Here is a 13,648-nt window from a genome sequence, read left to right as displayed (position 1 = left end):
CCCCAGTACTGCAAGGATTGCACGAGAACAAACGGGGATCCGGCTAACTCGGAGGAATGCTGAAAGTCAGATTCCAGACGAAGGGCAAAGTAAATAAATAAAAAAGTAATTTAAAAAAAAAAGTGTACAAGTTTTTCACACGGCACGAGGAAGCTGCGGCCTTTTACAAGCCCATGAATCAAAAATGTTTGGTAAAGCAGTCAGACAGAGGACTAATGTGCAACTTCGTTACGAAGCAGAAAGGCTCTGCTGCTGCACAAAATATGATTGATAGAGGCAATGATGCAGCTTCGAGGAGACTTCAGACACTTCGATTCTTCTGCTGCGTGCACACACACACACACACACACACACACACACACACACACACACACACACACACACACACACACAGTCTGTTATACCCACATTAACATGCTTTATGTCCTTTTAGTTTTTAATCCGATTAAGAGATTAAAACGGGCTTCGTCGGTCGTGAAGCGGGAGGCACATTGTTTAAAAACCTGAACTGTGCAGAGCTGAAATAGTTCGAGATCAAAGCCCTCTCATGTGTCGTTTATACAGCCTTTTTTATGTGTCCGGCTAATAATTTATACCGTTGACAGGTACGCACAAGGCTGTACGCTCACCCACCATGGCGCATTATCATGTTTGCATGTCGCCTTTTTTTGGGGGGTCTTAATGGGCTTAAGAAGTGAAAAGGTGTGTTTTCACCACACACAAACCGGAGGGTGTTTCCGTTTAGTTCTACTGAGCCCAGACAATAAAACGTGACGGCTGAAAATAACAAGGGCGGGCTCGCGCCGAGTTTTCGGACAGGTTGAAAATCACGGGATTTACATGTTCTCGGACACGTCGGTGAAAGCAGGTGTGCCACATAACCCCCACCCACTCCCCTCTCCTCCTCATGACACCGCATTGCTTCCTCTCAAAGCACGCCGATGAAGTTTGGACCCGCTCGCGCTTTCACTTCTCCGCGCAAGTCGCGTGCAAAAGCGCTCAGTCTCTCCTGGTTTGGGAGTTGTGGGGGAAAAAAAGTAACAAATTTCAACGGAGATTTTGAGCGCAGCAGGAGTAGCTGCTTCCGCCGAGCTGTTTATCCCCGCAAGAGCAATGAAGAATATAATAAAAATACGCGGAGAAAAAAACAGAAAGTGGTTACTTACTTTTGACTTCTTCATATGGAATGGCAGGAGTAAATCCAGTGTGTGTGAAAGCCTATTTTATTTTACTTCTACGGAGAGAAAAGGGGTTCTCATCCTCCTGTGTGCACATATCTAATGCCTAAATCAGCGGTATCCAAGCAGAGGAGAAAAGAGCCCTGAGGAGACGGACAGCGACCAATAAAAAATAGAAATGAAATAAAATAATTAAAACATAATAACATTTATAATCTCAATTGGTGCAACCTTGAGGCTGTGAGACAGCCCCGTCTGCAGTCTGCAGCATAGCTCCAGACTCTGAGCGCTGCAGGAAGAGGAAGGGACTTAAAGCTTTATAATGGTGCGTAAAACAGGCACCCAGAGAGCCGCCCTCATGACGAGCCGCCGCCAGCAACTCATCAACTCTCTGCTCATCATCATCATCATCATCATCATCATCTGAGCGACGTTCTCCAGACTGGCCGTCCCCGGAGAAAAAGCCCAAAAGGGAGGTTCGGTATCACATCAGAAACTATTGCTTATTTATTATGATACAATGAAGAATGGAAAAAAAAAAAACAGGCCGGTTTTATAACAAAAACCTGTGCGCCAGATGAACGCGCAGGACAGATGACTCAGCATCTGAGTGAATCAAAGTGTGTGTCACCACGGCCATGAAGGCTTTTATAAACAAACAGCAGAAACACACCATCCGTCACCTGACTTCTTAACTAAGTTTGGACAGGAATTGAATAAAAGAGCGTTTTTTTCCCCTTTTTTTCTGTAACAAAGGCTGCTTTCTAGACACAGTTTCACGGTGCATGTTTCAGACCCATTGGTTTGGTAATGAGAAATAACCCAACACTTGTTTTAGTTTTGGTAGGCCTACTTCCAAGAGAAACCACCGTGCTAAAAAAGGACTCGCTCTTTTTGTGTTGAAGTTTGTTAAATCATTAAAACAATTATAAATAAATAAATAAATAAATAAAATGCTATGCGTACTAGTAAGCTTTACTGTAAATGTGCCAGAGTTAGCCACAGGGCTGTTTTTCAGCCCCATCTACACTACTCTGCTTAATTTTAAAGTCTTTTTTCCCACTTTCCAAAAACGTTGACATTTCTACAAGCCCAGCTACAAAAAAGTGGGCACATTGTGGACAATGTTAATGAAAACAGAATGCAATGATTTACAAATCTTATAAACAGTTGAACGTAGGAAACATATAAAACTAAGAAATTGTACCTTAAAAATAAAAGTGATTTTGAATTTTATGGCAGCAGCACATAAAAAAAAACAACAACAATTGAACAGGAACACTTCCACAAATCTTTGTCTGTAAACACAACTCTCCGTGCCACCCACTAATGCTGGTTGAAGTTCTATAAAGCAAAGAAGGAGCCAGATGTGATCCAGAAACCACCATCTTTTCTGGGCCAGATCTAATTTCAAATGGACTGAGGCAAAGTGGAAAACTGTTCTGTGGTCAGACGGATCAATATTTCAAATTGTTTTTGAGAACCAAAAGAGAAGAGGGACCATCCAGCCTGTTATCGACACACAGTTCAAAAACCTGCCTCTCTGATGATATGGGGGTGCATCAATGCTTCTGGTATGGGAAGCTTACATATCTGGAAAGGCAACATTACGACAGATAAGCATCTACAGGTTTTTGAACATGTGTTTCAATCCAGCAATAAACTCAGGAAACACCCAGCACTGTTGAACAGCTAGAATCTTACATCAGACAGGAATGGACAACATTCCCTCCAAAATTCCATAAAGCTACATTACTGAGAAGAAACATTGAGTAAGTTTCATTACTTAACCCCTTTCAAGCCAGTTTGATTAGACAAAGTCAAATAGTATTAAAACAAAAACATTAAAAAAAAGTTTTTTTTTTAGTTTATTTGTCATAAAGACACTGACATCATGAATCAAACTGGCATATAAAGGGTTAGAAATAATGAAACTTTGATCATGTTTGGTAGTTTTGACTTGGACTGTGGGTGGAGTTCACATGTTTTCCCCATGAACGCATGTTTTTTTTTCCTGGGTACTGCGGTTTTCTCTCACAGCCCAAAAACATGCATGTTAGGTTCATTGGTTACTCTAAATTGTCCCTAAGAGATAAAGTGTGAGTGGTTGTTTGTCTCATTTATCTCTATGTGTCCCTGTGATGGACTGGAGAAGTGTCCAGGGTGTTCCCTGCCCCTCACACAGTGATAGCTGGAGATAGGCACCGGCTCCCCCCACAATCCGGGGAAGGAGAAGCAGGTAAAGAAAATGAATTGATAGATAAAGTTGACTGAATGATTGAGCCCCAAAAAGTGAACAAAATAATAATCTGTAATATTTTTATAGCATTTTTCAGAAGTGGACATTTTTATTCTCAAGCGACCTGTAGGGGTAGTAAATTTTTTTTGCGTGTTTTAATAACCCATTCAAAAAAAGTAAAGAGGAGTTCAAAATTCTTTGAAAAAAATAACCTTCTTACAAAAGATCTTACCATATAAAACAACATAGATGAGGTTATGGCTAATGTGAAATTTCAAGTCCAGTGGACAAAAATGTCCATAGTAATACGCATGGGTTAAGTGAGGACTGAATGGGTTTGAACAGTTTCCTTGAGAAATGTCTAAAAGTAATGGCAATTTTATGTTGATGTTTTCCTCTTAGTTCAACTCTCTTTAGCTATTTCTGTTTTGTTTTGTTTTTCTTACATTTGTGAATGACTGTTCATGTTCATTACTGTATACTGGATTTAGGTGCTTTTATAGTATCACCCCAGTTAATTAAATGCAATTTTGAGTGAGGACTGTTGCTTTGAGAAATGTTTGAAAAAAAAAAACTTTAATGACATGTTTACCAAGAAAAGAAAAAATGAGGTAAATTATTTTGACAGTGCAACATCCAGCGTAAATTCTGTCATGAAATTATGAATTTACATATCAAAGCAAATAAACAACACTATAAAGCAAGATTTTGTGTCATGGTTACAAGAGAGGTTGGACCCAGGAATGCAGACCAACATGAGGAGCTCAAATGAAAACTAAAAAGTTTAATTATTACAAAAATGATACAAAACAAAAGGCTGGTATGATAGCAGAAGGTAGAAAATAACAAAATGCAAGGAAACATGAAGGACAGGGCATGAAGCACAATGGTTGAGTGCAGGGTGGTGAAGACTAAAGATTAAAGTAAATAGACTGGGGCAAGAAATGTAGTCCTATTTATGTATTAATACATTATTGGCTGCAGTTATTACATAATGAAAGGATTTTTTTTAATACTAGGCCAATAAGGTAACTCATTCCATTATTTTACCAGACAAAAACTTATTGAGATTAAAAATCTCATTTACAAGTGTCCTGGCCAAAACTGGCAAAAGTTTCATAAAGGAAACTTAAACAGTTAGCTATGAAATAACCATAAACCTGAACCATAAAATTACTTCCTTAAAATAGAGTGCATCTGAATATGACCAAAAATATCCATTCATATCGGATAAAACATTCTCTAAATCTTTTCAAACTAATTTCCCTCATTTTTACACTAGATTGAAGTTGATTCGAGGTCAACGGAGCAGCAAACTGAAAGAACTTTTCTCCCTGACTTTAGATATAGACAATAAGTAATAGTCCTAGGAAAGCTTTATATATAAGAACATACCAATGATTTAGCCTGCGGATGGACAAAGAGGATCATCCAGCCCAGGTGTGCAACACAAAGGGAAGAGTCAAGGTTTTAAGATTGATAATAAAACAAAAGTGACCTTAAACTCTAAGAAGACACATGCATGTATGAAACATTACTATAGACTAGAACTGATATAAAAGCAGCAGCAACAAATTGCATTCTTTTGCAAAGAAAGAAAGTCAGTAAAAAACAAGTTTTAACTTTAGCCTTTTAACTAGATATTTAAAATGTAGTGCAAAGGAGAGAACAGCATCAAGTGTAATATACTAGTATCTATACTGAAAAACATGTTTTATAGGAATACCTTAAAATGTAATAACTGCTTGGAAATAAGATGCCTTAGCCTTTGAGTTAAAGAACATTATTAGCTTGGTTTTGTCTAAGGCTGATGAAATTGCTCTGGGTGGTGTTAAAGGCTAATTGTTGAAGACTGAATGCTTTACTCTGTGTTGAAGCAGCACAATAAATAACAGTGGCATCAATGTAAAGTTTAAATGTTGCATATAGTACTTTATAATCCAAACAGTCAATGTAAAAAATAAAAAGTAATGGACCCAAAACCAATCTTTGAGACACCCCTTTAATTATGCGAAGGGAAGTGGAAGTTAAACCTTCAACTTGAACACACTGAGATCTGTTTATCAAGGAATTTTCAAACCAACCAGCCTCTGTGTCATAATATTATAGTATCAAAGTAGTATCAAAGGTATTTGACAGAGCCATAAAAGTGCCGGACAGTGTTTTAATCTAAAATGCCAATAATATCATTAAGTACTTTTAAGGCTGCTGTTGTAGTGCTGTGCATTTTCCTAAAACCAGACTGAGAATTTGACAAAGTGTTATTTGCTTTAAAAAAGAAATAAATAGAAAAATATTTCAATCGTTCACATGCCAAGGTTTCCAGAACCTTGGCCAGTGCAGACAGTTTAGAAATGAGCCTGCATTTGTTTATTTCTGTCTGGTTGCCTCTTTTGTACAAGGGGAGCACATAAGCAGATGTCCATAATAAAGTAATTTCACCAATGTTCTGGGAGAGATTAAACAGCTAAGTTAGAGGTGGTGCAATGCAATCAGCTGCCAACTTTAAAAACTAAGGTTCCAAATGGTCAGGACCGGCTGACTTCTTGGAATCTAAAACTCTAATGGCATTGTGCACCTCTGTAACCATTACTTGATTATAATCAAAGGGGCATGTTACTGTCACATGACCGTCTAAACAAACAGGTGGGGCGGTTTGTGAAACACCAACAAAGTTTGAGATGATGCCCACAGAAATGAAGTGTCTGTTAAAACAGTTAAACATCTCACTCTGGTCAATGATTACTTTCGAGTCCTTCAAAATACACAATGAACACTAAATTATTTTAGGCAAAATTATATTACAGTATAGGCTCAAAATGTTATTACATTATTGGCAAAATATTACAAACATCATTGTATTTAAAAGGGCCATTAATACGCTGTTGGTAGATATTACGTTATTGAACGTTATTACATTATCGGTTCCTACAAGGTGTTTACAGCATTACTCTAAAACTAAAACAATTATAACATTATAACATCAAATAGAGAAATTACATAAAATAATCAAGTTCTAAAAGAATTAGAAATGACAACTCCACCCAAAAATTTCCTACGTAAATACATTTCTTACATGAATAAGTTAAAGGGCTAGTCAAGTGTTGCTGTCTGATAATCTTGAGGCTGTGGGTTCAAGCCCAGGTTGCGCCAGGAAGGACATCCGGCCAAATCGTTCGTGTATGTTCATTCGCTGTGGTGACCCCTGAAGAAGGGAGCAGCCAAAAAAATTTTAAAAATCATAATAATAATTATGATAATAATTTAAAATAATAATTATATCTATATGTCTATATCTCTAAGAATGTCTGTTAAAGGCAGTTTTGTTTGCTGAAGTAATTTCGCTGTGGCAGCCATCTTAAATCAACTTGACTCCATCAGTTAATCAGTTGTAGATGTGCATCCACTGATTGCTTTCTCAGAGCTTCATTAAAATCTATCCTGTGGTTCATGAGACATTTTACCAACAAACACAGATACAGGAATTTGCATGAGCCCCCATCTTTTATGGTGCCGGTTGATAAGAATGCTTTCCCAACCCAATGATAATTTTTCAAACAAACAATGTTTCAGTTTCAAACACTGATGATAATGAGCTGCTTTCTTATCAATAACTGTTGTTGCTTGCTTTTTATACAGTGCCTATAAAATGTATTCACCCTCTTGGACGTTTTACCCCTTTATTACTGTCATAAATCAGTCATGGTCAATATAAATATGCCTTTTTGAAAATAAAGTAGAAAAGTTCACGCTCACTCAGTCTGTGAGGACGACCTGGTCTTGATAGATTTACATGTCCCATATTCCTTCCATTTCTTGATAATGGATTTAACAGAAATCCTGGGGATGTTTAGGACTTTGGAAATCCTTTTGCATTCATCCCCTGCCTTGTACTTTTCAGTAATCTTTTCTCTGAGTCTGAGGACAGTCTTTAAAGGGTTGGGGGATTTATGCAGTCACTTATATAACATTATATATGTGTGTGTGTGTGTGTATTAATTGGCATTATTCTGTAGAAATTTGATTTCACATTGACATTTAAGAAGTTTTTTTGTTGTTGTTGCTGTTTGTTTGTTTTTGTCAACAAGGCCAAATGTATACTGGCCACATCTGACTTATGCAATGAAACATAAACCATTCATACTTTTTATAGGGACTGTAAACGTCTGCAATGATTTTTTACCACAGCCCTCCTGGCCCGTGACCACGTTGGTAAAACATTAAATGACATGTGAGACAATCCCAGGTTGCATCGATTCTGCAAGACATGGAGCTGAAACAATAAAAGATTTATTTTTGGCTCACAAGCTAACTTGTTAGGGTTGGAGCTTTTGTCAACAAAATGAGCAGAGCATTAGTGGGACTCAGACAACATAACGACATGTGTCGATGGAACAGTGTGCAGGGGCATGTTACATTACAAGTTGTCATATTGCCAATAAAAGATGCATTAAAAGGTTTGGAGACAGACAGGTCCTCATCGGTGCAGGCTGCACCATCCCATTACTGTGTGTTTACAGAGACACATGTCAAAGCTCTCTTATGCATGATGTAAACACTTTGACTCTGGATGTCTTTTATCTAGAGCAGTGGTGTCCAATCCCAGCCTTCAAGGTCCACTAACCTGCATGTTTTAGTTGTTTCCCTGCTCTTCAGCGTGTCTTAAAGTTCTGCAGAAGCCTGTTAATCAGTCAGTCATTCCAGTCAGGTGTGTCAAAGCAGGGAAACACCTAAAACACGCAAAATGGTGGCACTTCCAGGTCCAGAATTCGACACCACCGATCTGGAGGAACTGTCTTCGCGTGAGACCGTTTGATTCATTCGTCCTGCTATCAATAAATGTAATTTTTGTGTGAAAGCGCTCAACAGTCTGCGCTCTGTCGGAGCTTTCCCCTGCAGCACTGACAGCACAAAGCATTCTTACCTTCCACACAAATTTAGGAGAAGCTGCTGAAAACAAAGAGGTCCTCGTGTCTTTTGTTCAAGGAGGAAGAAACACGAAGAAACCATTTTAGTTCTAAAATTAACAACAAACTTCAGACAGAGGAGCAAACTTCAGCTTCAGGAAAAAACAAAAAACAATTTAGTAATGAAAGGCTTAGCATAATAGCTTTGGTGAAAAAAACCCATTATGCACAATCTCATACAAGATCACAAGATGTAACTGACTCAGCTACTACCACCTGAATTTTCAGCTCAATATTTGTAAAACTGACTGAGTTGTAGCCATCTTTGGCTGCCATAGCTAATATAAAATAGCTATGGCAGCCATCTTGAACTGGTTCCACTCCAAAAACTAATCAAGTCTAGATGTAGATTCAATGATAACTTTCTGAAGGTTTCGTTAAAATCCATCCATTTGTTCATGGGATATTTTGCTAAGAGACAAACAGGATTGACTACAAAAGTTAATCACTTGTACATGCACGCCCAAACTAAGAGTTTTATTAAAATTTGTCTGGTAGTTCATGAAATATTTAACTGACAGATAGACAGACACACACGCACTCATACACACAATTACACGATCACCCGCCACCAACAAATGAAATGAAAGCTAAGCAATAAATAGGTCATGAAATAGTCTTTTTAATGTCTTCAATTAAAATTAGAAGCAAACGTAACAAGAATAAAACATTTCAAATATTCCACTGATTCATTTAAACTGAAATATGTTGTTGTTGTATCATTTATTTCATTAGTTCGTGGCTCCGGATTATCTTGAATTTAAATGTCTGCCCAGTAAAAGTCAGTGGGTGGGGCTAAAGCTCATGCAGGTCTTTTCTTTGATCTTTTGGATCTTTCTCAACATGGCAGCTCAGTTATTAGATTATCTGCATGGGGTTTTATGAGTGGTAGAACAGATTTAGACCATGGGTCTTGTTACTGATTGATGACTACTGTTCTATATTTAGCCTATTCAAACATTGGAATGTGCAGCTTTTTCCATTGTGCAAAAAATGGATCAATGTTTTTATAAGAAATGTCCTACTTGTGTTTTTCATGTCCAGTAAGGCTGTACTTCAGCAGTATAATTGTATATATTCCAGTATTTTATCAGGGTTAAACAAGTCAACACCTAAGATATTTCCAACCAGCAAATCAAACCCTGCGGTGTAACATGGGTTAAAGTATAAACCAGGAAGTACAAGTTCTTGTAAAGCAAGAAGGAAAGGACAAACAAGAAAAACTAAAACAGTTACCTGAAACACTATTACACAGAAATGACAAGGTATCATACGACACAACATACAAAAGTAAAAGAAGCAGGAACATAATAAAAATAAAAACAATTTTCTGTAGCTTAAGACAGTTTGTCAAGTTTGATCCACTACCCAGGGGTTTTCCTTTGTGTTCAAGACAAATACGCTGTTGAAATCTTTGGGTTTGTCTGACTGAATCTTATTCCTGTCCTCTCAACACCCAAAGCCAGACAATGGCTTCTCATCCTGAGAAAATGGATGGATGGATAGAAAGAAAAAATAAGGGTAATACTTTGCTATTTTTAAGCTCTTGTTATAAGGGGGCACCAGATTTACTTTATTGATCAACAACATTTACATTACTTGATTTATTCTTCCTTATTTTTTATCAGATCTCAACAGCTGAGGCCTGAATCTATTCATTACAGGAAATCTTCATTCATAATATGTTACTGTCAGGATTTGGGTTTTCCTTGTGTTTTTGTATTTGTCTTGTTTCATTTTGAGTTCGTTCTTGTCTGTCATCTTTGTTTATCCTGGTCTTGGTTCCGTCTTTGTTCCTCGTATCTGTACTACATTCCCTCCTCCTCAGTCAGTCTCTCGTTCTCCTGCCATGCCCAACTTCACCTGCCTGCAATCGTCATCACTCACCTGTGCCCATTTACCTCGTTACCCTCTGTGTTTAAAACCCGGTCACGTTCCCCACCTCTCTGCCGGTTCATTGTCACTTCCTCGTCACGCCTTTGTTGCTTCATGTCTCGCCTCCTGTTTGCTCCTCTGTGTTTTGGATTTTGTTAGGTCTAGTTTTTGCTGCCTCGTCAGCTCTTTGTTTTGGATATTCCTTAGTTTAATAAATTAGTTTCTTTGGGTTAAAATGAGTCTGCAATCTGGGTTCGTCTCCTTTGCCTTAACGTCAGATCATGACAGTTACCAAAAGAAGAAACAATAAATGAAATCAAAATAAGATCAGCAACAAACAATTAAATCAATACAAAAAAAAATAAAACTAACACTAAGAATTTGGTAATAATGTTCTGAATTTTAGAATCAAGTAATTACTCTGAACCTGATTTAAACAGTTATCTTTAAAGATTTATTGAAGATACCACTCTGAAGCACAAATTAACCCTTTACAATCTAAAGAAGACTAATTATAAGTTTATCTAAAATACAGGAATCTTTTGAACAGGATATTTGGAATTAGGATATATGGTAGGAATTATACATGCAAGAATTTGGACAGTTTAGACTATTTTGATAAATAGTTTCACTTTTATATCAAATTAGAAACGAGTACTTGTTTATCAACTTAAAGGTCATAACCAGGCTGAAATTGTTTTTCTCTTCATGTGCCTTACCAGATCGAGGTCTTGGGGCACTCCAGAGGTTGATCAGACCTCTGCAGTTCCACAGCCAGGAGGCAAGTTGGGGCCAAAATTTACTGATGGTTAGTGTTCAGTGTTTTGTCCAACGTTATCTGAGGTTGTGAAGTAACTTTTATAATGTTTATGAAGGTTTCTGTATTGAGCCCTGATATGACTTTTGTTGTGACTTGGCACTATGAATTGAATTGAATTGAATTGAATTGAATTGAATTGAATTGAATTGAATTGAATTGAATTGGATTGAATTGAAATGAAATGAAATGAAATGAAAATTAGGTTTGGAGCTTTAAGCTGATGAAACCAGAAGTTAGAAGATGACACGGCATGCAGGTTCTGTAACTGAACTTATCTATTAAGTTATAAATGATTCTTCTTAAGATTTGTTAGATTCTTTGCTTTTCTTTTTTAGTTTACTGGAAAAAAAGCTAGACTAAATATACATTTTAGACTTAGGTTAACTAAATCAGCACATGGAGACAGACACTAAAACGAGCTGAAACAAAAATGATAGAAGCCAAGTTCTCTTTCCAGTTGTTATCAAAATGAGATGTCACAACATAGTTTGACCCTAGGATTCTTGACACCCTCAGCAACTTTGAGGTTTGCACAGACAAACTTAGCCTTTTCTGTTCAGAGGTTCTGTCACTGAACTGTCTCCTATAATGAAATGAAAGGAATAAAGTTGGTCAAACCATTTGACAAACTTCTTATTCGATAAATATACACAAAAATTACCAACATTCATTTTTTTTACATTTCAAAAGGTTTCACAATCAAATGAACTGATTTCATTTCTGCATAATTCATGTTTTTTATGACTGTTGATTAGACAACCAATAGTGTTAAAGCATCGGTATGTAAACACTTATTTATACCAAGAATCAATCAGGGTGGAATGACTTTTTGACAGAACAGTTGCTGAAAGATGCTGGTAATTCAGAGGACTTGAAAAAGGGGGTTCTTTATTGCTACATTAAAAATTATGGAGTTTTAATGCTGTTTTGATCAAACGTCATAAGAAACGTGCTTGATCTCATGGGAAATTGCAAGATCCTATGCTTAGAGTATGTGTTGTGAATGGTTCTCAGCTACTACCACAACAAATTTTAGCTCAATATTTTTAAAACTGGCTAAATTGTAAGTTTAGTTAAGTTTTGCTGTGCTATGGTGGCTAATCAGTTGTAGATCCAAAGATTACTCTCTGAGTTTTATTAAAATCCATCCAGTAGATTATGAGATAATTTTCTAACAGACAGACAAAGTGGACTCCAGTTATTTTTTAGCAAAATTTTAAAACAAAGATCTTGCACAATCTGATAGCGGTCAGAGTGTGTTGACTTTCAGCTATTACCAGCCTTTTAACTCAGTATCTGTAAAATTGACTGAGTTGTATCTATTTTGTATTTGATGCAGTTGATTAGCTGTGGTGGCCATCTTGAATTGGTTTGAGTCCAGAAGGTTATTAGTTGTAGATGTACATTTAAAGTTATACTGAATGTGTTCAGTGGTTTGTGAAATATTTTGCTCACAGTCAGACATAGAAACACACACACACACACACACACACACACACACACACACACACACACGTCTTTGGCAGGCAATAATGTTTATGCCAGTTTAAGTTAGATCAGACTTTAAAGATTATGTTGACGCAATCCATACATGTCAGTCATGTGACTATCTTTAAAAAGTGTAATTTAAATCATCTTCCTTTCAATTAAATCATCCTGGTTATATTTTTTAAGGTATCTTGTCTAGATTTTAAAAAATATATGGTAATTCCCCCTCCACCCAGTACAAAACATCACAGGACAAAAAGTTGATACAAATGTTGCTATGGTGGCATTCTAAAGTCCAGGTTAAGTTATACTATTTGACATAAGAACTGTTGTTTTTCTTCACCAAATGAACATTCATGCTCTTTATAATTCACATTGCCCACAACCTGCACCTCATAAGAAAGAAAATCTGCTCATATTAAGATTTTATTGAATTAAAAACATGATCTGAGTAATGATTTGTAGAAAAAAGGTAAGCCCCCCCTTCTTTTCATAATGCAGTGATTTGCAAGAATTCAGAGAACAACATTCTTGTTTGCGTTCATCAAGTTACCCTTTTGAAGTTTTTTCTTGTGTAATAATTGGTCAGTAAAACAGATTTTGGCTCAGCTTTTATCAACTCATTAACAAAACTAAACTCCATGGTTCAGAAAGTCATGAAAGCAAATCATAGCAGGCAATCAGAATCCCGAAGGCAAGGAGCCCAAAAGCAGCAGCCCATGGATTGTTAAAGAGCTGGCAGGAAGCGACGAGTGCAAATAAAAGACTTGAAGGTTCGAAAAGTGAAGCCAATGTGGAAGTGCCTTAAAGGAACTGCTCTTTTTTCAAGTGGGATTACCATAATCATAATGAGTATCTTACCTACAATAAAAAGCAGTCAGGCAGATCCCTAGCTTGACGACTTATAGGGAGTCAAACTAACCAGAGAATTTTTCTACCATTTCACAAAAATGTGAAACACAAAACTGTGCTGTATTCAGACTTTTTACACAATATAACTTTTTGTGCAACATTTTATTACATTGTCACTATTTCATCAACTGAACAAAGCTGTTAACTGCGGGGACCACAGGTGAAAATA

General features: G+C 36.9%; 1 protein-coding gene across 1 annotated transcript in view; it reads right to left on the bottom strand.

Moving 5' to 3' along the window:
- kitlga (kit ligand a) overlaps nt 1–1,479 on the bottom strand; it is a 39,049-nt gene extending 37,570 nt beyond the window's left edge. The window contains exon 1 of the mRNA XM_017440019.3: nt 1,167–1,479. Within this exon, the coding sequence (XP_017295508.1) occupies nt 1,167–1,181 (15 nt within the window). The 5' untranslated portion in view covers nt 1,182–1,479. The remainder of the gene's footprint in view (nt 1–1,166) is intronic.
- Between the last annotated feature and the right edge of the window lie 12,169 nt (nt 1,480–13,648).

The sequence above is a fragment of the Kryptolebias marmoratus genome, linkage group LG11 (genome assembly GCF_001649575.2).
Source record: "Kryptolebias marmoratus isolate JLee-2015 linkage group LG11, ASM164957v2, whole genome shotgun sequence".
Taxonomy (NCBI): Eukaryota; Metazoa; Chordata; class Actinopteri; order Cyprinodontiformes; family Rivulidae; genus Kryptolebias; species Kryptolebias marmoratus.
The sequence above is the reverse complement of the archived record's forward strand: the minus strand, read 5'-3'. Positions and strand labels throughout refer to the sequence as shown.